This window comes from Pseudopipra pipra, chromosome 19, assembly GCF_036250125.1.
Source record: "Pseudopipra pipra isolate bDixPip1 chromosome 19, bDixPip1.hap1, whole genome shotgun sequence".
Classification (NCBI taxonomy): domain Eukaryota; kingdom Metazoa; phylum Chordata; class Aves; order Passeriformes; family Pipridae; genus Pseudopipra; species Pseudopipra pipra.
In genome coordinates this window covers 4,455,084-4,480,293 of record NC_087567.1, presented here as the reverse complement: position 1 = coordinate 4,480,293, position 25,210 = coordinate 4,455,084, and the positions used below count along the sequence as shown (strand labels likewise).

Genomic DNA, 25,210 nt, shown 5'->3' with positions numbered 1-25,210 from the left:
GGGATGCTGAGGCAGGAGGACGTGGGAGGATTAGTGATGATAGACTCAACGTGGCTCTTCCTGAGGGTTTGCCTGTCCCTCAGCCAGCTCAGAGGATCCCTCAAGATCTCTCCTTTACGAAGGGCTGGCGGATGTCTCTGGATGAAGCACTGCTGCTCCCACAATGATTCCCTGTTCCTCTCCTTACAGGGAGGCACCAGCTCCTGCCACACTGGCACAGGCACCACACACCCTGCTCAGACCTGCCCTGCCAGCACAGGAGAGGAACATCCTCGTCTGCCAGCTCCATCCTGGGCCAGTGCCCCGGGACTGGGAGGGAACTGCTGCCCACGGCAGGAGCTCAGCAGAGGTCACCACCACCCACGGGCAGTCATATTTGGATATTAAGATTTGGTAAGTCCTACATAGCAAAGACAGCCTCCCACAGTGCCTGAGGCTGCGGGTTCAGAAACAGCCCTTCCCCTCACCTTGTTATGTCTGTTTTCAGTTGCTTGTGCCTCTTTCTGCCCTCTGCATGTTCTGCCCTTGCCTATACCCACTGCACAGCCCAGCTCAGATTTCTCTGGACAACTCCAGCTATAGCAATCCACATCTCCTGGTCATCCCATCACCTTTCCTTGTCCCAGCTGGGAGCACCAGCCAATTCAGAGACACGAACTCCAGCTTTGCCCAGGATGCCAGTGCAGTGGGACATCACACTGTGATGGGCACCATGTCTCACCTCCCTGTCACCAACGGCCCAACTCAACATTACAGCAGCAGAAGCGAAGCCAGTGCTCTCCTGGGAGTGCAGGAGATCACAGTGACTCAGAGAGAGAGAACAGGGACAGGGAAAAATATTTTTTGCCCCATCTAGACATCTCCTGCCCTCCTCCCACCTTGGGAACCACAGCTCCAGAGCAGGCTCAGCCCACACCAGCAGCCACACCACCTTAATGAAGTTCAAGGCTATAATTACTCCTTTCCTTTGTGGTTTGTTCTGAACTGCCAAGCTCTCTGTGACTGCTCTTCTCCTCCAACCGGCCTCTTCCTGCACAACATGCTCTCCTGCATACCTTCAGCAATGGGACAAGGGGTTAAGGGCAAGGCAGCTGAGCCTGACAGCTGGGGAAGACAAGTCCCAGCACAGCATTGAGGGCAGTTGGAGGCAGCTGCCTGCACCCCCTGCTCAGCTGTTTACATTGGACAACAACTGAGCAACAGGACTGAGGGGCATCCACTGCCACAGGAGCACCTCTTGGGTGACCCAAACACCAAGAGAAGGACTTGCCATGTGTTGTCTCTGCTGCAGACATCAGAGAGCCAGCATTTTCACTCTGGGGGTTGTGGTGGGGCCAGAGCTGCAGTGGAGCTGGTGAGCATTGGCAACATGCCTGCACTCATCCATGGGATGTCCTGAGGGTCCCTGTGCAGCCTCCCCACATCTCTCTGTGTGCTTACACCAGCAACAAGGAGAGATGCCATCCACCCACCCAGCATCACCTCAGGGTGGGTTTTGTGGACCACAATGGGAGGAGCACCCCACAATGGGGTCCTGTGTGAAAGCAAGCCCAGGCAACCTCAAGTGATGGCAATGGAGGAGGTGGAGATAAGGAAGGGGACAATTGCTCTGGCAGTGACTCTGGTCTGTGGATTCATGCTGACACAGAGGGAAAAGGAGACAGAGCCCTCACAATCCCCACAACTTTGTCTCCTGGCTCTTCATGGCAGCGGAGTTGGAACTAGATGATCTTTAAGGTCCCTGCCAAGCCAAACCATTCTGTGATTCTGTGACTTTTGGAGACATTTGGACTGAAAGCCCCTTTTGTACCAGGACCAAGGCTGGCTCATGCTGCAAGGCAGACTCCAGACAGCTGGGCTCATGGGTAACACTCATCCCAGCAGCTGTTCTCCCTCTCCCCCTGCCCAAGGCAGCTGGAGGATTCAGCAGCTTTAGATGGTCTTCTGCTCTTAAAGTGCCCAGCCATCCTCAGTTCAAAGCCTGGGAAGCTCAGAGCAGCCCAGACCCAGTAGGACAAGGCTGAGCACCCACCCACGGGGGAAGATGGGCCTCCTGGGCACCACACACATGGCAGCTGGGGACAAAAAAGGGAGGCTCAGCCAAACCCTATCCTTGGGCTGGGGCTCAGAGCCCAGCCATGCCCAGCTGGAGATGGACTGACCTGTAACCTGCTGGAGGTGTTGATGCACTCTTCAAAACCCAGCTCAGAAAAACCATGCCTAAGCCACACACAGTGAGAGAAACCCACTTGAGTCCTGTGGGTTTGATATCAGCTCCACTGCTGATTCCTGATTTGATTTCAGACCCTGCCCACACCGAAACTTGCCCTCTCCACAGCCCCTGTACTGCCCTCTGACTGCAGGGCTGCACCCAGGGAGAGGGGATGGAGCAGGACAGAGGACCAACCCATGGTGGGGTGAGACAAAGGCACACGGCCCAGCTCTGGGGCCAGGCACAGACCTCCCAGGTCCTGGGAGGGACCACATCATCCACAGCCCCAGGGAAATGCACAGGGTGGGGAGGGGAGGTGGTGCCTTGCATCCCTCACAGGAGAGAGCTCGTGGGTGATGGGGAATGGAAAAGTAATTAACAGGTCAGAAGAGAAAAAAAAAAAAAATCTCCTAAACATTCGGGAGAATAAATGACGGCTGGCGGGGGAGGGAAGATGGCTTTAATACGGGATTAATTGAAAACAAGATAGAGCTAATATAAGCCAGGGCTCCAGTTTAATAGTGGCTCTGGTCCATGATGTTATTAGACTTCGGCTCCAAGGTCAATAAAACCCTGACTCCTGCTAATGAAGAGGCGGTTTCTGCCCCACAACCATAAGCAACAACACTAAACAACAAGCCATCCCAACAACGCTTCCACAGCCCCCGCCCCTCCTGCACCCCAGAGCCTTTCCAGGATGCTGTGTGGGTGGGTGGGTCTGCACACAGGGCCTGAGCTGGCAGAACTGTCTTTTTCTGCAAGCACCCAGGCTTTCAGTATTTTCTCTTTTCTTTCCTTATAGGTTTGATGGCATTACTTATTCAAACTGACAGCTCCTTCAGCCAGGATAAACCCCAGGATAACAGCTATGCATGTGGACACATCTGAGCACAGATCCAAGAGCAGCCTCGAAAGGCATCACCAGCAGAGCTGACAGAGCAGCACACAGTGCTTGGCAGCTCTGCATGGGGACCTGTGGCAGGCACCAGCCAGGGTCTCACCCCAGCAGCTGCCCAGAGCTCTACTCACCTTCTTCTCTCTTTGGTGGGCTCTCCATCGGCACCGGCTGCAGCTTTGGCTCTGCCTGGGGAGGCTGGGCGGGCAGGGGAGGCTCTGAGCTCTCTACCTGCCGTGCTGGTGGGGCTGAGACCTCAGCAGCCTTTGCTACCTGGATTTCCACGCGCTTGGTGGCCGTGTCAGGCGCGGGAGCGCTGGCTGTCTCAGCTCTTCGCTGCGGCATCTCCGGGATCTTTGATGCCGGCGCCTCCACCCTCCGGAGACCCGGCTCCTGGGGCTTGCCGAGGGTGATCTCAGTCCTCCTTGGGGTGGGCTCGGGGGGTTTGTGACCCAGCACATCTGCTCGTTTGAGGCCAAACCTTGACAACCCTGAGGTGGAGTTCTCCACCTGCTTGGATGAGATGTCAATGGAGATTTCTGTTCTTCTGGACACTGGCTCGGGCAGTTTGGGTCCAGAGAGCTCCACTCTCCTCAGAGGGGGCTTGGGTGATCTTTGGACTGTGGGTTCTGCATGTCGGGCGGATGGCTCTGAATTCCTGGCGCCAAGTTCCTGAAACTTCTGCGTGGAGCTGGACACGGTGGACCTGAGGAGGGTGTTCGGGGCCCGTCTTTGTGGGGTGGAGGAATTTGAAGACTGATCTACCTCCTCGACCTCAAAAGATCTTTTCAGAGCTGAAAAACATGAAAAGGAGTTCAGAATTTAGTTACCATCCACCTGAGCACCTCCAGAGACACTTAAGACATTGTGCAAGTCTCATAACTCCACTTCTGCTCCTTCATCCAAGGGTTCACAACCCATTTAAGCAGGTGGGTACTGAGGGCCATGCTCTTCAGACAAGTTATAAACCCATAACAACATTGGAACCAGGGCCAGGAAATTCAACCCCAAAGCAGAAGCTCTGCCCTCCATCCCACCCACGCCCCACAAATGCTCAGAGGGGAGCAGAGGGTCCCATTACAGTATGGTAGAGTGGAGCAGAGCACTGGATTTGGGGGCAGCCAGAAATCCAACTCCCAGTGCCTCCCTTTCCCTCTCACATCCAAAGGATGCACAGGTAAACACAGGCTTCCCACTGCCAGCAAAATCCAAGTTGGGACCAGGAAAACAATCCCAGAAGAGCACCAAATCTGTATAAATGCAGCAAGAAAACTGAAGGTGGCAGCCACAGAAGCTCATATCCTTAAAAACAAACCTAGAGGCTTCGTGAGCCAAAGACTGAAGTGCTTTGAATATATGGATGTGAGACCCCAATACAAGAGGCCAACTGGGCCCATCAGACCCCTGGGCTCTGCACAGGCCCCAGCCAGATGGAAACAAAAGGCTGAACTCCACAAGAAGGGAGGGAATGCAGAGAACCACTGCTGGACCTCCATCCGAACAGCACAGGCTGCAAATACCCCCTGTGCCCCACAGCACCCAGTCAGGCACAGGGTCAGGGCAGGATGAGGCACAGCCCTGGGGTCCCAAAGGAGTCTCCACGAGGTGAGGCTGAGCCAGCATGCTGACGGTCTTGGCATGATGACAGCCAGGCTGCTAATGAGCAGCACGAGCATTGTTAATGAGTCCACCCATGCTCTACATCAAAAGGATAGCAACAGTGAGATTTAGCCTCTAAAAACCTGGCCTTGAGATCCCACAGGACGCCACAATCCAGGGGAGAGACTGAAGCACAGCCTTCCCTCGTCCCGGGATGTCCACCCACCCCTGGGGTGGAGCTGGAGCAGAGCCACCACGCAGGAAGCATCTCTGCTCTGACCCCCAGGGCAGGGCCTGGGGACGTGAGGACCCTCCATGCCTCAGACACATCCATGCCTCAGACACATCCGTTCTCTGGAGAGGAGCCATCTGTCCTGGCTGGGACCAGCCGGTGGGACGAGGGGGGCCATCCACGTGGCAGCCAGCCCGGCTCTGCTGTGCCACGGGCTGTGAACACAGCTGCTGACACCAGGCAGATGCAGCCACCCCTGTCCTGCCAGCAGGGGCTGGGGACAGCCATGGTCACATCCCGTGGCAGCAGCACAGGGAGTCCCAAAGGAGATTGTGAGGAAAATGGGAAAACGGAGCTGGAGCTTGTGTGTCAGACAAGCCACACGATGGGGGGGCTCACAGGGGTTAAAGTGCAAGGATACAGCTTTGGGCTGCTTTCCCTTTCTTATGGGAAACAAAAAACTGCTCAATATGAATGTCAGGCTGCAAAATCAGCCTGGATGGGCAGTGCAGAGCCTGGGACTGAGAGCCTTGGACAAAGAGCCTCCTCAGGATGCTGTGTATCAGTGACCCAGCAAAAGCCTCTCTGTGCTCATGGATAGACATGGGCAGGCACAGACACACACACACACCCACACACACCCCCACACCCCCCCCCACACCCATGTCCCCCTGCTGTGGTTCAGACCCTGGCAAGGGAACTGCTGGGAAGTGATGGGTGTCTGGAATGCGCTCCCACGGAGGGGGTCCCAGCTGGCATGGGCAGGGAGGGATGCTCAGAGCGATTCAATCTCAGTGTTAACCTGATGGGAACAGCATCACTGCTGCTTTATGGCTACAGAGAGAGGAAAGCACAAAGCACGACACACATCTTCCACCTTCTAAAGCCCAGGAAGGGTCCCATGAAGGGCACCATAAAATGGTCTATCCTGCATCTCAGAAATATTTAGACATGGGTGGAAGGAGGGAGGGAGGCAGTAAAGAAAACTAAAGATGCTTTTTCTCCAATTTATCTGCTCTGTTGTTTGACTTCCACGGAGCTCTCCCAGCCGTGTCATCACCTGCTTGCAGAGGTGAGATGCTCTCTGCAGCAGTTCCTGCCCTGCTGTCAGTGCTTGGCACAGCTTGTGCTTTGCAGGTCTGTGTCCAAGTCTCAGTTCTCAGCACCCCCAGAATAATTAATCCAAAAATAGTCCCACATTTGAGAGCTTTTTCAATGTGTTTAAACTCTCAGGTCTCCAACAGTGGGCTGGAGCTCAGAGTCTCCAGCACAGGCTTTGCTACAGTTTTTCTTCTCCATCACACACTTAATCCAGAAACTAACATTTTAGCTATTTTTTTCCCCAAAAATCCCAAGTTTAAAACAATGCACCAACCAAGCCCAGTTTGCATTTTGCAGGAAAACAAAGAGAGCGGAAGGGACGACCCGACGGGGAGCCTGTCCCGGCCTTGAGCGAAGCTGGGTGGGCAAGAGCAGCAGAGGACACGGCCCAGCCAGGCACTGCCAGCTCCCTGATGGATGGGATCACAGTTCTGTCCATGTCAGGCTCTTAAAACCTGCTCACCACTCCTCCAGCCAGCCAACTCAGTCTCCATCTACTCCTTTCAACAAGCAGCCCAATAACCTCCTGACAGATGTGTCTTGAGCAACAGTTTGAGAGTAAATGCTCTCAAGGAACTCAACAGCAAAAGAAACACTGGCAAGCACTTTTCCTTAATGGACATTGCCTTGGAGATTTCTCAGTACCAAGTGGTTCAGGGACTACTTTTTGACCCACTAATGATCTCTGGATACAAACAGCCCTGCTGACCTCCAAGGTTCATTGCATGAACCACGTCCATCATATCCACTCCTCTGAGCTCCACTGCCACTTCCTAAAGAAATGGCAGGTCACTCAATGGCAATACTGACCCACATGGCCTTTTCTTTTGACTTCAAACCCCTCAAACTGCCCCAAGCCCGTGGTAAACCCGCCCGATGTCACAGCGTGGTCTTTCTGGAGCACAGCCAGCCCTTTCCCTTATCGAAGGGCTGGACTGAATAAAACACCCAAAAATGGTTTTTTTCCAGGTCTTTCTGGGCCCTGTTGCAGAAAAGAGAAAAAGGTCAAAGCCCAGACACAAAGGGGTTCAAAAAGCCTAAGGGAGAACTGCAAAACCATGATTACAGCTGCAGGAGACCTGAGCCATCCAGATAACACTTCCCATGTCAGCGCTGCAGTCCCAGTGGGCAATAAGTGGGTACTGAAGGGCTGGGCAAGGAACTGCCACCCCAAAGAAGGGTTAGAAATGGCTCAGCAGTTTCTGACAGCATAATCACGAGGACCCCCAGGTCCCAGTGGCACTTCCTCTCCAGCAGTGCCACTGACTTGCCTGGGGACAACCTGAGAGCTTTCCCACCCATGGCTCTCTGCAGGGTGTGGTGTCCATCTCATGCCTCTGGTTACACAAGGATTTCAGTGCCCAGCTTGTCCTGCTGGCACATTGGGCCATTGCCCTGAATTCAGTGTGGTCTGGAGAAGGTCAAACATCCCAGGCACGAGAAAGGAGAAGGACTGAGGGCAACAGGGTTTGTGTTTCCACCTCTGAGACAGAGACCCACTGCCATAACCATGATCCTTAGGAATGTCACCTTCAGCAACAGTGGGAGGGACCAAGCATGGCTGTAGTTCCTCTGCTCTGCATCACCTCTCTCCTCCTTGCAAGAGAAGAGGGATGGACCTCAGGAAGCAAAACAACTCTCAAAAAGAGAGAAAAAAAATGTATAAATAGCCCGTCCTGCCAGAGCCAGGAAAGGAAAGTAAACAGCCTTTGCTCCAGATGACCCTCCTCCCGGACTTCCTGCAGGGAAGTGTCCATATTCCTCACAACAGGAGCCGAAGACAAGGCAGTGCTGAGGGTCCCTCACCCCGTTCCCACCCGTGTGGTGATGCAGTCCCACACCAGCAGTCATGGCTGATGCTCCAGGTCCCCGTGGGTCCCTATATCCCTGACAGCCCAGGCCAAGCTGTCCCTGCCCCAAGTAGGGTCCGGGCTGGCCATGCTGCAGGGTTATCCTCACTAACATATTTTCCAGGGGATTTTCGGTGCTAGCAGGGTTTCCCCAGCCCCAACAGCAGCAGGAAAAGCAGTGGAGGTGACAAGCATCACCCTTCCTTCTCTTCCTCTGGAAGTGCAGGTCCATGGGGCCCAAGCACAGAACGGCACAACCATTGGCACACGCTTCCTTTTAACCGACTCCAAACCAACTCCGGTATCTCTGGCTCATTGTTGAAGGTGGTGGTTTCCCTCACACAGCAGGGAAAACCCAAAATCCCCTAAAATGAGATTTCCAAGAGCTTCCTGTCAGATGTAACCTCTGCCACTGCCAGCCTCCACCCACCACCATCACGTCTGGGCTGGGTTCTGCTCACTGTGGTGTCCCTTTGGGGACCAGACCTTGCAAACCTCTCAAGGTCCTGGAGTTGTGCTCAGTATTGTGCAGCCAAGGCTCTGCTCTGCAGGGCCAATTCTAAAAATACCACTGTTAATCCTGCTGGATGAGGGAGCCACTGGCTCTGCTGGCTGTACACAACGGCACCTGCTCCTGAAATCCCCCAGTCTTGACCCAAACATGGTCCCTGCCAGACAGGCACTTTGGGGCAAGAAATGTGTGCCTTCATCCCTGGCTCAAACACTCCCCCCCCCAGCAAGCACAGGGCCTGAGAATGAGTGAAACATTTCTTTCTCTTTCTCTTTCATGCAGCAGTGCTGGGGATGGCTGCACAGTGTGGTCACTGTGTCCTCCCGGCCACCCCATGGCCAGGCACCAGCAGGTCACACGCCATCAGTTAAAAACACTCTCTAGGGACCTTGTAAATTGGGAAGAGAGGGCAGAGGTCTGGTTCAAATCCCAGGAGCTCATACAACAGTCAAGATCCTTCCAGAGAAGTCACAAGCGAGTGGTATGGCTGGGGACTCCCATCTACACGCTGCTCTCCCAGAAGGTGAGTCCCTCCTTGGGGGTCCTGGCCAAGCCAAGGGTTCCCATGAAGGGCTCTGGCTTCCACCCAAGGGCTCCACATCTCCTGGTGGGAAACACTGGAGTACACAGCATGCTGCCACCATGGCTCATCCCATTCTGCAGCCTGGCTCTGGGCACCATAGGGGAGTCAATGAGGAAACATCTGGAACATCTGCTCCTTCTTTCTTTCCTTTTTTAAACAGAATATCCCAGTAACAGTGCAGGGGATGCTTTATACAAGGAAACCTCTATGCAGAGAGCTCAGGAGGAGACCAAAATAAACAACAAGAGATGCTGACTCCTCCGGGACCTGCATCCCAACTGGAGCCTCCGGCTCTGTCGCAGCCGCAGCGCCCAACTGCTTCCCATTAAACATCCTCTGCCCCTCACGTGGTCTCTGTAACCCAGGGGTTACATTTGCTTGCTTGCTTAAGCACAGAAAGCCTTCCTTGGGTTTTTTGACACATAAGAGCCTTATGGGACCGGGGCGGGCGGGCGCCCCGTTATTTCCCACAGTACAATGGCACCGTTTGAGAGCGCGGACTTTCCCTAAACTGCTACCAGATGGTCACCTCCTGTTCCCGGGGAGGAAAGGGGGGAGGCTGCAGGGCTCATCTTTCAAGGAACCCTTGGAAACCCAACACAGCATTAACTGCTCACGGCCCTTAAAGCTTCCCAGCCCCCTGTCACCAGGCAGCAGGATGCTCGCGGAGGTTTTCTGCCCCAAGCTGAGTGCAAAGGGTGTGTTCTCCCACATTACCACGGGGACACCTGGGTTTGGATTATCCAAACCTACCATCCACGATGCTGCTGAATAGCTGCCACCACCCATAACAGAGGTGGATGCAGTTGAGTGAACTAAGGGCTCAGTTATAGGGACAAGTAAGTTGTTCTTCATATACCTATTGAGTATATCCACTGTATATTAAACCTGAAGGTCCCACAGCAGAAGGGAAGGGAGCTGCACTCCTTCAGAGAAGGATATCTCTACCCCATCCTCAACAACAAGGTGCTCCCATCTCCACCAAGCCCCTCAGTGGGATCAAAAACACAGGGTTGAGATGGGAAATCACTGGCAGTGCAGGCAGCAAGTGATGCTACACATGCTGTGGGATTTTGTGAGTACACTGACAACTTCATAATAGCCCAAGAAACTCGGATCCCCCCTTTAATATCTGGAGAAGTGAAGGAAGGAAACTTTATAAGCACCTTTCCCAAGGTTTTCTGGTCATTCAATATTAGAGAGAAGTCAGGGCTGCTGGATCCCCTCCCTGTGTTTGTGCCAGGAGGCTTCACACCTTTCTTTTACCAATAAACCAACCCTGCTGCAATACATACATGTAAACACATAATATTTATAAACAACAACAATCTGCTGTTGTAGCATGACTTTCACGCTATGCTGGGTCAGTTTATGAATGGTTTATGCACAAATAAATCCTTTTTCTGACTTCACAGACAGCATTCAAAAGAAGTTGCAATAGATTGCATGGTCAGACATGAATCACATGTAGAAGACAACACAGACAACGTGCTGTCAATATGCAGGGCCTTCCTGAACTGTGCAAACAGAACCAAAGGGTGAGTTAGAGTGGAAATTTGGGAATAAATGCAAGTTCAGGTCTCTCAGATCAAACCAAAGCTTTTCAAGCAGCATTTCTCTCACTCACAATAAGCTATAAAACAGCCCAAGGCCCATGCAGCAAACCTCTCATCTCCCAGAAATGAACATGCAAAAGCAAAGTCAGGACTAAGAATAGAAAAAAAACCATAAAATCCACACTCAGATTAATTCAAAATCCCAGCCTTCCAGTCCCTATAATGCAGTTCTCAAAAGATTTTAGCTTGATTCTCTATTACACTTTGGTTTATATAACCATTAGTCCTCAGCAAAATGTTTCCAGATCAAACCAGTATATTTTACATCCCTTATATTCATTTCATACTTGTACAGAAAATTACATCAAACACAGGGTATCCAGCCCAGCAGATTGCATTACTGGCTCTGCCACAGGCTCACTCCAGCTTCTGTCTCCGGTCTGTGCTCCAGTTTCCTTTCATAAGGGGAGGAGGAAAGAGAGAAATAAATCTTTTCTGTGCCTCCCAAGGGACTGCTGATTTGGTTTGGTTCAGTTATATTTCTAAAATGCCTTAAAATGATTACCCAGAGACAAAAGTATGATACAGATGGTCCTGCAGATCCCAGACTGCTGTGTGCTGATGCCACAGATGCCACCCTCCCCGAGTCCTGACTGCCAGCACCCACACAGGGGACATGGAGAGTGACTCAGGTGAGTGACCAGCCTCAGTGTAGGGACTGGGTGATTAAATCATTTAAGTCTTCGCTTGAGAAGATGCTTTGATGGGTAGTGATGCAACATGCTGGTTAAAAAGCTACAGAAAAGAGTAAATTAGGAAGAGAGGCTAAAGAAGAGACCCAGGAGCCCTTCAGCCCCCCAGCACTGCCCATGTTGCCTGCTCCCCCAGCCTGCACTCCCCACTGACTGCTGGTGTCACTGCAGCCAGCTCTGATGACTCTGTTGGAGGGGACACCAAGCACAGCAGTAAGAGCAGTTGTCCAAATGTCCTGAAGGCTGGCAGAGAGCAGAACCCTCTTCCTCTCTCCTCCCTGGTAAACTAAACACGCTTTAAAAAAAAAAAAAAATCCATCCTTTTTTACATTTCCCCATATTTGCACTTCCAGTGATCAAGATGAAAGAAAGACTCAAGTCCCAAGCCCAGTCCTCACCATACTCCTTGCCTCCCAAACCAGTCAGCAGACCAGTGCCAATACCCTCACCACTAACCCTTGCCACAACTCCCAGGGCTGGGTCATGCTGGAGGGCACCCAACTCACCAGGAGTGAGGGGCTGCACAATTTTGTGATGTTTACTCAAAGTGCCACCTCTCCTGCCAGGAGGGCAGCACAGACCAATGTGGTCATAGTATCCCTGCCCTGCAACCCACGAGAGGCTGCCTGACACTGGCAGTGCCTACACCCAGGCAACAGGTTGGCACCCTGTTAACCCAAATTGCCCTAACTTGGGTGCCAGCAACAGGGTACCATTGCAGCACTGGAAGGATGCAGGGGGACAGTCCTCCCATGACACCTCAGGTTTTGGCTGAGATGCAAACCAGCCAAGAGCCAGCTTGGATGGACACTGCACATGGGCCACCACTCTGAATGTGTCCCCAGGAGACCCAAGGGCTGAGCTCCATCCAACAACCTCAGAGAAGCAATCAGGGTAAAAGCCTGAGTCACAGCCATCAGGAGATGAGAGCTTTTTAGAATTAAGTTGAAGGCAACAACAAACCCCTTCTTGCCCAAGGCATCCTCCTTACCAGCATTATTTGAGGTAGAGGAGGAATCAGAAGGGCTCTCCTGCACCCAGGAGGGCTCTCCCTGCACAAGCACCAGCATAGCAGGTGGGTGCAAACTGCTGATGCCTCCATCAGAGGGGTGCCAGAACCAAATAATACCCTAGCAGGTATGAAATGAGAGGTGGCCAGGAGACAACCTTATCCTCATGCTGAAGGGGACAGCTCACCCCATCCCACAAAGAGTTGCCCTGATGGACCCCAACCCCCACCAAACAGGCACAGCCCCATGAGGAACTGGACTCAGACCCATTGACTCATTTTACAGGCTTGAAACAAGATCAACCAGGGTTTAGGATCACTTGACTTGTTGCCTCCACATCCCACTCTAAAGACCAGGAAAGTGCCAGAGCTCACTGCAGCAGGAGGAGCCTGGGAGGTTGGGAGAGCCTGTGCAATGGTCCTGCCTTAAATATCAAACACAGAAACATGAATATCTGGAGTGATTATGGGCTCTGAAGTCTCCATTACTGTGTTTGGATTTATGACAAGTCCCAGTCCAGGCTTTTGTGGCTGCTGTCTGGGTCCTGGGAAAATGGGCTGAGTAGCTCCCTGCAAGGAAGGGCAGCAAACCAGAAATTAAACCAGCACCCTGTGGGAGGCCACAGGAAACCCAGAACTGCCAGGACCTTCATTTAGCCTCAAGGTTGCCTGCATGTATTGGCCAAGAGACAAAGCCATGGTCACCCAAATCTGTTAGGCATGACCCAACATGTTCTAGAGGTGCTTCCTACTCACTCCACTGCCCTGAACCACCAAGAGGCAATCAGCAAAGAATAAAGCATCTTAGGTGATTCCCTTACTAAGGGAAAGATGTCACCAAGGTCCCAGAGACTGGTGAGTACTTGAAGAGCCAGAGTGGTGTACGTGCTCCAAGCCTTGACTCACCTCCAAGCACCAGCACTGCACTTGCACAACCGAAGTAGCTGCCCTGGATCCAGTTTTAAGTCTCATCCTCTCTCTGTCCCTTCCCTCCCAGACAATTCTGAAAGGTTTCTTTATGATTAGCACAATTAGCTCACTTTGCCCAAGACTGACCCCAAATGGAAAGCTCACCTGTACCAGCCAACACTGGAAGCTCTCCATGCTGTCACAGAGCCAAGGACACTCTGCTCTGTGCTGCAGTGGTTGCCCATCCCCAAGGACACACAGACCAGCCCTCCTTGCATGAGAAAACTACAAACAACAGTAGAATAATTCTACATCCTGACTGGGGCCAGAGGCTATCCCCAGAGTCCAGCTCACGTGGACAGAGAGATCCACATCCTGCTCTTCCCTCTCCCACTCTCTCACCATCTTTTTATTCCCAATGAATTTAATATACTTGGGGAAAAACTCAACCCACAACAGCAGGTCTCCACTGCTGTAACCAGGCAGATGTGGGTTTTTGACTCTGTGGCTTGAAGGCCAGTTCTGCAGGGTAAGATACAAATTCTGCTGGGGAAGACACAAATCCTCCCTTCCCACAGCCACCTTCCCCTGGCTCCTTCCTCTCCTACCACATGATGATTTGGCAGAAAACTCCCATGCATTCCATCTCTTGTCTCAGACTGAAAAATGTAGATAAGAAGAACGGAAAAAGAAAGAAAACTCTCTGAAGTGGCTGTAAAGTTCGACTTTGAGCATATCAGAGGTGACTTTGCTGTCTCAGAGCAGCAGCTACATCAATCAGTGGCTCTTCCTCTGCCCACCACCGGAGCTGGTGACAAAGAGCTCCTGGAGAGACCAGTTTCAGTATGACTGTTTGGGGGACAGCCCAGGAAATCCAACAATTGACATTCAGGAGCTTTGCTTCGCTCCTAGAGCTGAGACGATCCAAGATGTAATCGGAAAGATCTTTCTGCGTTTCCTTTTCCAGGCATTGACCGTGGGCACACGTGGGACCGTTAGTCACACACTCGGCCTCCCAGCCCACCCCCGTGCGTGCGCGCCCAGAGCAGTGCTCATCCTGCAGACCTCTAGGCTGGGCTTACAGGAGAGACCTCGAATCCAAGTGAGACGCTTACACAAACGCGAGGCACGTCCCATCTCCAGGGCTTTTCACTGCATTGAATTCAAGCCCCGTCACCCACACAACGCTGCGACCGTCCCGCTGGCACGTTCCTGCTAATATTAGCAGCAGGGCTGAGTCCCAGTATCCGCAGCACGCGGCAGCAGCTGCTCCCCACGGCAGCAGGCATGCGGGATGCACCGCAGCCACGTGTCCCAGAGACAGCCCGGGCATTTGCTCAAGGAAATTTTAAGGACGAGTCCCTGAGTTTCACGCATGTAGAAAAGCCTATTTATAAAGCAGCCCCCTGCTGAAAACGACCTGGGTGATGGTTTTCTGATGACCCTTAAAACCGGGACACAACTTAGCATGAGTTTGTACCTCATGAGACAAAGTCTGTTGCTGAAACACTAAAAATACCCCGCATTAGGTGGTGAGAGAAGTACGTGTCTGTAGGGAAAGTGTGCAATAGTATAAAAGAATAAATAAAGCAGCCAGAGAAGCCTTCCAATCAGCAGTGCCATGCCCTGGCAGGGCTGGAGGCTCCCTGCCCTCAGTGCTCAGCTCAACAGCACTGCCAAGGCTCACCCACCAGCCAGCACATGTTCCCTGAGAGAGCTGGGCAACAGGGAGATCAGGGACTAAGCACCATCAACAAATGCTGTCCCACGGTTTCTGCCAGAGCAAAGCTGCCAGCCTGTTTCCCCACCAGGATCTAGCTCCAGACACCACACTGAACTCCTGGGTACCCTCCTGCCTCTCCATGCACTTACTCGGCACTTCCACCATGCACAGCTTACACCCACTATGACAGTTTGTGTTTCAACATTGCAAGGAAATGAATCTGGTGTTGACTGACAGTGCTGGCAAAGGCAAGAAGTGCTCAGCATCCCTGCTGCCAACTCACCACCAGCAACTTCCAGCAAAGGCACACCTCAGTTATCCCTGAGACTCCGCTCAGCAGCAGCCACATCCCACTGGGATGAGGGGCTGGAGCAGATCTCTTCTGTCTCACTACCAGGCAGTAGATACTGAGTACACAGTGCTTTACACCTTCAGCAGGAAGACAAGTACCACACTGTGGAATTATCTCTGGGCATTCTCACAACCAACCAAAGCTGGGAACAGGAACATCCACCCCCTCTGCAGACACCGACACTCCCATATCACCCAACCTGAACTGGGTGAGGGTGGTTTAGGGTGTACACAATGTTAACACACTGCACAAGTATCCCACCACCTGGGCTGATTTACCACTGCAGTTTGCCTTCCCTGCAGCTCAGGGGTCCGTGCCTGAGGCACCAGGGAGCTGAGGGATCTGCCCTCTGAGGCAGAGGTGAGCTTGGGAAGCACTGCTGCAACAAGGCTGAACCAGCCGTGCTTCTGAAAACCTGCCAAAATCTATAAACCCAGGGGCAGAACTATTATACTCTCTAAATCCTGGAAAACCACAGACCTAATGATGCTCTCCCCCATTAGAGATGAGGAAGTTCTTGTCAGTCACATAAGCGAGATTAGGATCATAGGATGGTTTAGGTTGGAAGGCACCCTACAAATCATCTATTTCCAACCTCCTTGCCATGGGTAGGGACAGCTTAGCCTAGACAAGGTTGCTTACAGCCTCATCCAATCTGGCCTTGAACACTTCCAGGGATGGGACATCCACACTTTCTCTGGGCAGAAGTCTCTGAACTTTCCTAGTGCCCTCCCCACAGGACCTGCTGGTCAGTGCAAGGTGGGCACATGAACTGCTGCCTGGATGCAGCCATCCCCATCACATCATCGGGCTCAAGAGGAAGAACACACTCTGCTCTGCTGTCTTTTCTTTGCACACATTGCTGTGATTTGGAAACTAAACTGGAATTGAGTACCTCATACTGCTTCCCTCTCCCAAGGGACCCTCACATCTCCTTGGGCCCACAGGGACTGGCAGCTCCACAGCTGAGGCTGCAACTGCCTCGCTGCCACAATACAGCAGGGACAAGAAACCTATGGGCCCTATGCCAGGGAGGGATGCTGTGAGGAAAACAGGCAGGGATGCTAGAAGGAAAACAGGCAGGAACAGCCAGGGTGACTGGGGAGGGCAGGCAGTGTGTGACCGGCAAGAACAAAGGCAGCTTTGGCTGATCTGGTGTTTCTGCTCCACAGTATTTTTGGCTGATCTTTCCTGCTTGGCCAGGGGCTGCCCCGGGTTGAGATACCCACCCAGCAAACAAGGACACTGCATCTCCTGCCCTACAGGCTAGAGATTAATTGCCGTATTCTTGGGAAGCGGCAGTGCAACACAGAGCTAATTAAATTGTGAAACAGTAGCCCGGATCCCTGCTCAAGGGCAAGGCCAGACCTTTTGGCTGCAGATGCACAGAGCTTTCCCCAGCCTTTGCCTCTGCACAGGCAGAAACTATAAAGCGCTCCGTGGACTGAAAAAAACCGGCACTGCGGAGCGGCTCGGTGCCACCGAGGAGCACACACAGCCTGCACAAGCAGCCCCGGGGCCCGCAGCAGAGCCTTTATCATACCCAAGTAGGGAATTACTCATTCTTCAGAGATTTAAATGCAACTGGGGCAGGCGCGAGGAAAGCTGTAATTACATCAGCGCTCGGAGCCCCGCGGTGGGGAAGCTCACGCGTCCCCCAAGGACAGTTACAAAGGCGCCGTTGAACCCCAAGTGCCAAACAGATGGTGTATTTGTGTCCCAACACTTGTTAGTCCCAGTCTTCCGAAGGGACGTGACTTCCCTCAGCCTCCTGCTATGCCCTCCACTCCCAACTTCAGCTGGAGAAAGCCCGGAGGCTGGGAATAGAGGACACGAACGTGTCTAAACCCTACGACGAGGACTGCAGAGCCCCCAGCTTTGCCACCCGTTTCCTGCCTGACCTGGAAGAGGAACCCTTGTGCTCTCAGCTTCCTCAGCTACCCAGCAGGAAAAACACCACGGCGCTCCTTCCCGAAGGAAAGGCTGGATTCTGCAGGAGGCGGTGAAGGCGGCTCAGCCTATAGCCGTGTACGCGCAGCCCCTGGATAAGCTTTCACCGCGGCCCCCAGATCTCCGCTATTTCTTGTGGGCTTTTTTTTTTTTTTTTTTCTAGAAACCGCTGCACAAAGCTCAGCTTGGGTCGCTGCCAGGACGTGCGAGTGCACAGGGACGGAGCTGCTCTTCCAAAACTCTGCTCGGGAAGATGAGCTCCCCCGAGCCGATCTCTCAACGCCTGCCTCAGACACAACCCCCCAGCCCTCTTCTGCCTGTCTCTGACTCCCAGACCCATCTGGCAGCAGCACGCTTCCCGCTAGCTTTTTTTTTTTTTTGCCTGAAAAAGCCAGAATAGCAGGCAAGAGGCACAGACCCGGGGAGAAGCCATCCCACCAAGGGGATCCTCCATCAGAGCAAGGCAACGCTCCGGGTGACTGGAGCTCTGCCACGGGACAGCTGCAGAGCTCTCTAGGGCGGGCAGCTCCCGCTATGGCAATATGTAAAACTTCGGATGGTTACCCACATCCCAGCTACTCCAGGGCTGTGTTTGTATCCCAAAGCTGGGAGTCGACAGAAGGGCCGGTGCCTAGGTTTTTTCACATTTTCAGTCTCGTCAGGCGGGTGTTTTCAGCTGAGAAGACTGTACAAATCAACTCGGGAAAGGCAGGAAGGGAGAAAACATCCCGCAAGCCCCTGCCTTGGCAGATACCACCGGGCGCAGCCGCTCCCAGGGATGACGCCCCCGTTCCTTCCATCCCTCCCCACCCGCGGGGTGACACCCGGGACCGCCGGGGTGTCAGCGGCGGGGGGAGAGGCAGCAGCCCTGCCCCGGCGGAGCCGAGCCGAGCTCACCCCGCTCCGCCGCCGCGGCAGCTCCTCCCGGTTTAGCCCCAAAAGCAGCTTCCCCGCGCGCCGGGGCTCCCCATCCCCGGGGCCACCCACCTTCGAAGTCGGAGATGATGCCCTCCAGGTGGGCGCTGACGGCCGGGTCGGTCATGGCGGGGCGCGGGGCGCTGCCCCCCGGCTCCGCGGGTGCGCAGCAGCGGCCGCCGCCTGCGGCCCGAGCGAATGGCGGAGGGCGAGCGGCTGCGGCCGCCCCCCGCCCCGCCGGGCAGCGAGCCATGCCCCCGGCCCGGCCCAGCCCAGCCCGGCCCGGCCCGGCCCCTCGCCGCGCACTGGCTGCTCCCCACGCCCGTCACGCCGCCCGCCCCTCCGCGGCCCGGCGGGCGGGACCCCCGCACCGCCCCGCACCTCCGCGGAGTGGCGGAGGGTGGAAGGGGCACCCCAGGCGGGAGCCGGGCACCGCCCGCCCGCGGGCGAACAGCACCGTGCGGGTTCCAGCGCGTCCCGCACCCCCCGGCCCGGGAGCGGCGCGGCAGAAAGGATGGGCTGAACGCCCGAACCCCGCGCCCGCCGCACCCCTCCGTGCCCCCCCCCGCCTGGTAAGGGGTAACAGCTTGGGATAACAACGCAGCGCTGCCCCAGGAAGCGGGCGGAACCAGCCCACACGGGTGGGTCAAGCCCCCGGTGCTCTCCAGCACCGATAACCCTTTTGCTCCCCGGTCTGCCCTTCTTTGGAAAGGGGCAACTCGGCCACCTCCCATCTTATAACTTCTCAAAATCAAACCAGCACTAGAACCAGTTGCACTAATCCATCACTGCCAAATCCGAGCAGCCAGCTCTGAAAAACCATCACTGTAGCAGCAGAAGGGGCTGCATAACTTGTCCCGAAGCTGAGTGCCGCTGGGCATGACTGCGGTGAGCCCAGGACTGCGCTTCCAATGCTGCCGCAGCTCCCTCCCCTCCAGCCAGAGCCAGCGAGGCAAAGCCCCAGCTTTAGGCATTGACACCAATCCCTTCCGCGGCACTGCTGCCTCCTCCCCACCTCTCACACACTCTCAGTTTGAGCACCTCTCTCCTCGCTATCTGATGTTTCTCCCTTCCCGTGTTGATTCAGATCCTGCCCTCTTGACCCTCTTTTATCCTCCCCACCCTGTGTTTTAATAGCATCATTTTAAAGTGATGATACCCACTGAAATGTGTCCGGGCACATCAACAGGAAAAGAAAAATTAATGGGTTGGGCTTTTAGTCCACTTTGGGTGAACCATAAAGAAAAATCGTGCAAAGCAGTAGTACTGTTACCAGCTGTCACTGCAGATAGTACGTGCTTCATCACTGATGTCACACTTTAAATTTCACATCGTCAAAGTCTGCAAACACCACAGATTCCCCAAGACTGTACATGAACCACAAAATGAAACCAACAGTACCAATTTCTCAGACTCAATAAGCTCTAGGTTTTCCACGCTGTTAATAACCTTGAGATTATAATCCAAGGAAAGGCATTACTTGAAAACATGAGAACTGCTTAAACAGCCTTGAGAACGCACCTTTAAAATAGAGGTGTGGTGTTTCAAGGTAGACACAGTGGTTTTCCTCCCCTTTGACAGACAGCAGCACTCAGCTCTTTCATTTCTTGCTCTCCTGGTGATGTCAACCAACATATTATAGCAGCACAGGGAGGAACAGGCTCTGCACCTCTGTGCATCACAAGATGGAAATGGAAATGCCTCCCCATCCAGTGTCTGTAAAGCTCCTTGGCATCTTCCCTGCCTGAACACCATTACCTGTTTCCAACGCCTTGGAGGAGAACAGGAATGAAGGTGGACCTGTGGCTCCCGTGACACTGAGCTCAGCCCCAGGGGCTGGGTCCCTGCTGTCCCCACCACGGGGAGCAGTGGTAGCTGCCACATCACACAGGATGATCCCCCATCGCTGGCATTGATTTTTGAAAGAAAGCGTCTTATTTTTCCCTTCACAAGTGCTCATATGCAGGTCACGTCCGCAATCCATTTCTAACAGGTAAAAATGTAATTGTCAATAATTAACTTTGTTATTGACCAAGAAAAAAAAGCCACTTTGTTAAAAACTAGGAATGACTCCCTCAGTGGAAGAGCGGAACACAGATTAACCTTTTGCAAAGGATGTTAAGCATCCTAACTCCCCTGTTCACCCTCATCACAAGGCTGTAGAACAGGTTTAAAGTAGGGAAAAAATGAACTAAGCAAGAGAAGCTAAAAATCATTATTGTAAAAAAAAGACTTTTAAAAAGCAATAGGGTCATTCTGAGGAAGGACCAAGCACATCTTTTGATGTTCAGAGTCTTGCAAATCCCATAAGATTCAGTATCAGACCCACTGCCTGGAGTTTGGTAGCCCCTCTCTGAACTAGGTCACACAGGAACTGGTGTGACACTGTGATGGGGGCTCTGTTTTTGAGGTCAACTGGAGGCAAGAAGAAATAAACCACTGGAAAAAAACCTCTATTTCTTGATGGATTGTGAGTAGTGAGCGTCACAATGACGTCTGCCAGTCTCATGGAGCTGGTGAAGGAGCTCAAAGCACTTCAGCAAGAAGAGTTTGAGGCAGTTTGGTTTAGTTTCAGTTCCCCGGGTCACTCTGTGTTTCCTAAGCAAAGACAATGTTATCATCCTGGATCTAATAAAAGTTTAGCAAATCAACGGGCCTCGAAGAGAGCCCCAAGAAGTGTGAAATAAAATATCCGGACTGTAAGTAGGAGTTCCTTTTCATTAAAACCAGCTGGTTAATATTGCACCCATGTGCACCTAAGGCACTGAGAGGGGGGGAGAAAAACGGAAAATTACAGCAACTAAAGAATAACAAGAATATCCAGAGCTCTAATAGTAAATATTTAAAGCAGGAAGGTATGTAAACAGCTCACCCTACAGCACATAACCCAAGCGCCTGCTGGTAGAGGAGGAGCAAGCTTTCCTCCAGGGAGATAAGCCCATCCTTCTCTCTCTTGGAGACTTTCCTGCCCTTTTATCTGATTTAGCCATGTCAGAGGCATGGCTTTACAAGACCAAAACAAATCATCCACTTGTCCAATCTGCGCATAACCAAACACCATTTCATCTGGTTTTCTACCTGCATATTCAACCCCAAAGCTTATATTTAGCTAAATGCTTCTTCTAGAAAGACAGGCAACCCTGGGAAGCTGAGCACCCATCCCAGAGGGATCTGCCTCCTCCCCTGGAATTTGTTTTTGGGGTTCCCCATCAGCATAGCACAAGTGTGTGTCCTATTCATCCAAATGCAATTTTGGCACAGCCTCTGCTTTGCCCTTTTCTGGTAGATCAAGGAGGTTAAGGACCCTGAGCCTTCTCCTGGTGAAAGATCTCCCACACTGATCACATCACCTACGCTCCCTTTGATAAAGTAATCAGGTTCTGTTCCTTCTGTCCTTGTGTCAAGTATTTCCTTCAGTCATTTATCTGGCTTTTCTGCTCCTTTTTCCCTACATTTCACAAGTGTTAGTCATTGGATTTTAACTTTTAAGATAAAAGAGAAGGAACTCACTTCTTAAAAGAGAGAAGATCACATCTCTTCTGTCATTTGCTGCTCCCCTTTCTCACACAACTGATGGTCTCACTCACTGCTTTTACTGTATCAGAGGCCTCACCTCAAGCTCCTGGTTGGATGAGACCTTTGGGATACTCTATACAGCAACTGCTGTCCAAGACAAAATCCCTGTTCTGCAAACCCTCCTGGCTGGGGGAGGGTTTTAGGTAAATGACTTTCCTTACTGTTTTACATTACAATGGAAATATTTCTTTTTCCTTTCTACCATAGGCCACTGTGAGCACTGACTGCCCTGCCTTCTCTTCTTCACCATCACTGTGCTCTTCAGATGAGCAACAAACTTCCTGCAAAGTTGTTTTGTTGGCCTGGAAGGGATTTCCTGCCCCGAAAAGGCAGTCTGTAAAATCTGCTGATCACTCAGTTATAGATACCAAGCTAAAATTAGATCGGTGCCATGATACTGGCAGATGCAAGAAACCTTGACCCTTGTCCCCTGGGTACTGTATTACCCCTGGGCTCTCCTGCCCTCCAGGCACTGAGATGCCTCAAGGGCTTCTCCAGATCCCAACAGACCACAAGGCAGAGTAGACCTAGAAAATCACTTCAAGGAGAAAATCACAAGAGAGAAAAAAAACCCAAAGAAACAGCAGGTATCGGTGTTAGAAGATCCCTTATCAAGACAGGCTAAGGCAGAAAAGGGACTTTCCTATCCAAACACTTTTTAAACAGCACTGTACAGTTTCCTTGCAGGCTGCTAAGAATGCAGTTTTTCAGGCAGATTTTCTTCCTCCCACAAGTCTTAAGTTTTTCTGAACTCTCACAGCTCTTATCGGTCTCACGATCTGCTGCAGTCATGAGCATCAGGCTGGGTTAGAATGGGGCCATGAGTCATTGTGGCTACCTGAGCCTTAAATTATCTCCTACACAAAAACAGGTAATTCACTCATAGGATCTTCCCCTTCCTCCTCCTATTTTAATTAGAAAACAAAACTCTTTATTGATTCTGGCCTCTTCTATAAAACACTTTGACCAAGACTCACTGACCAAAACTACTACATAGGAGCACCTAATATTATTATTAACCACTTGATGTTTCTTTTGAGAGTCCAAATATCTTTTCTTGCTGCTGATCACAGATGAACCATCCTTCCCAGCCTTTACGGGAAGGTTCAGTGAGTGGGTGGAGGCACTTGAGACACCAACCCCATCATCCCCACACAGCATCACTGCCAGCTCAAGCTCAGGGCAGCATTGGCAGCACCAACACAGAGTAACAGGTAGAAACAGACACATAATAACCCAGATGAGGCAGATTTTGAAGGTGAAGGAATGGTGAGTCACAGCTCTTCTCTCTAAGCCAAAAAAAAAGGCTGTTGCCATAACCTTCCCTTCCACTCCTCTGCTCCCTGCAGCTGCTCAGTTCCTGTGCTGTTTCTGCCCCGAACCCATTTCTGCTTCCAAACCCACCAGGAAGAGGCACAGTGATCTCCATATCACTGAGGCACATAACAGGCATCACTCACAAACAGGGAGCTGGCAAGTAATAAGACCAGAGCTGGCTGTGGCAGGGAGCGGTGCTGAACCCAGCTCCCAGATCCTTGGGAAGTGCTGGTGTTACCAGCTGGGGACGAGGGGACTCCGGAAGGAAAACCAGAGACACAGTTCCCATCACGTCCACCCGTAGTTTCATGTGGATGACAGCATGAATCCAGCCCTGATTACGCAGAAATTGTCATGAAAAAAGGCTCTTTCCCAAGACTCAGGCTCTTCCTGCTTCCAAAGGAATAGGAAATACAAGGAAGACGGACGCACTTCAGTGCTAGTCACACTTCCCTTCCTTTGCAAGGAAACTCAGATCATGGGAAAAGTTAAAATGATTCAAAATAGGTTTGCTGATTTGAGATTTCTGGATAGTTAACTGATTTTTTTTTTTGGTAAACACAGACAGATCTCATCCCTTAGTGCCACAGAGCTACACAGCCCCCATCACCAACATAGAGCCAGAGTTCTGTACTGAAAGGATCAGGTAACTCTGAAGACCAGATAACAGAAAAAGGATGAAATCTGGAAGAATGATGGAAGATCAGTACCTAAAGGGCTTTTAATAGAGGCTTTGCTCATGAAAAGAGCATCAGCACAAAGGACCTCGCTGCACCAGTGGGTCCCAGCACGACCACGAGCCACCGACACCACACAGTCAAAGAGAGAGCAGTCCTAAAATGCATTAAATGAGACACTTCCAGCAGCAAAGCAGAAATCACTAGTGCTCCATCTTGAGTCATCCTGGCTGCCCAGCATCACTCACACACCACGTGAAGGTGGAGAGGGGATGGGGCTGCCCGAAGCATCGCCCGCAGATGTGCCACAGGGGAGAGCTGCTGCAGGCAAAGATCACTGTTGCCAGGGGAACAAAACAAAAAAAACCCCAATCCCAACCCAAACATAGGTATGGTATAAACAGATCAATAAGAGAGGAAATGAGAAGATGATTTTACCAGCTACTGATAGGAGATATAAAGGGACTGCTGTGAAATCAAGGGTGCAAAAAGGCAAACAGGTTTCCATTTCTAGGAAATTAAATATGACCAGGGGAAGGAAACGGTCCCTAAGCCTACAGCTTCTCAGATATTCAGTGCACAAACAGGGGGCACAGCAAACTTGGTGTTCTGGAACAACCTTGGAGCTGAAATGCCCCACAGGAGCTGGGTGGGTGGAGAAACAACTACAGACACTATGCTCCTGCAGTCCCTTCTCCCCACCTCCAGCAGGGACACGGCTGTGAAGATTAAGGCTTAACTTCATCTCAGGCTTAACTCCATGAAATCAGTGTGCAGAGTAGATACTGGCTTGTTCTTGAACAGGACAAGGGGATGCATCACGTGTCATTACACTGAGCAAGGCAAGGGGAGGACCAACATCCATCCTCTCACCCTGCTAACCTGAATACAGAGTTGAGTCTGTCCTGCACCCCATGTGTGCTCATCCTCGATGGGCAACAACACCCCCACTGCCTCCCTGGGCCTCCAATGAGGTCACTTTGGGCTCCACAAGTGCTCAAGTGGGATTCAAACCAGGCACCTGGTCCCACTGGTTGCCAGCAGGAAGGATGCTGTAGGTCAGCACTCCCCATGCTGGGCTCCAGCGGCACATGGCTGGGCTGGGGGGCACAGCTCTGCCCCCCACCAACACCCTCCTGTGCACTCCAAACCTCATCAACTCCAAAGAGCAATTAGGCTGTTTACCTGGTGATCTGTAAGCACAGGCTGAGCTCACTGTGCCCCCCCAATCTCATGCCATGGCTGGAGCCCAGCTTGAAGCATTTCACACGGAGACAGTGATTTTGGCTATTGCGTGTGCTGAGAACCTGGAAAGGGAAATGCTGTCCTGAGCCCAGGCCAAGAGCATTGTCCCAGCCACCCTGGTGCTCCCAGGAGGGCTGTGGTGTCCCCAGCACACTGGTGGAACAGGCTGGCAGCCCACGTGCCTGGGAAGGGAAAAAGGAAGGGAAGGGAAGCACAACTCCCTGGTGTTGATTAAACAGCAGGGGA

General features: G+C 52.4%; 1 protein-coding gene and 1 long non-coding RNA gene across 6 annotated transcripts in view; one reads left to right on the top strand and one right to left on the bottom strand.

The window, feature by feature from the left end:
* SEPTIN9 (septin 9) overlaps positions 1-25,210 on the bottom strand; it is a 136,402-nt gene that overhangs the window by 53,553 nt on the left and 57,639 nt on the right. For 4 of the 5 annotated variants that reach the window (XM_064675723.1, XM_064675721.1, XM_064675722.1 and 1 more), the window contains one exon: positions 3,242-3,901. In XM_064675723.1, coding sequence (XP_064531793.1) covers positions 3,242-3,901 — 660 coding nt within the window. Of the gene's footprint in view, positions 1-3,241; positions 3,902-18,221; positions 18,388-25,210 lie in introns of those variants that run through there. The other variant, XM_064675719.1, reaches the window with a different exon arrangement.
* Positions 16,971-17,803, top strand: LOC135424479 (uncharacterized). The gene is made up of 2 exons (XR_010435241.1): positions 16,971-17,312; positions 17,398-17,803. It is a non-coding gene; the product is annotated as an uncharacterized LOC135424479 (long non-coding RNA).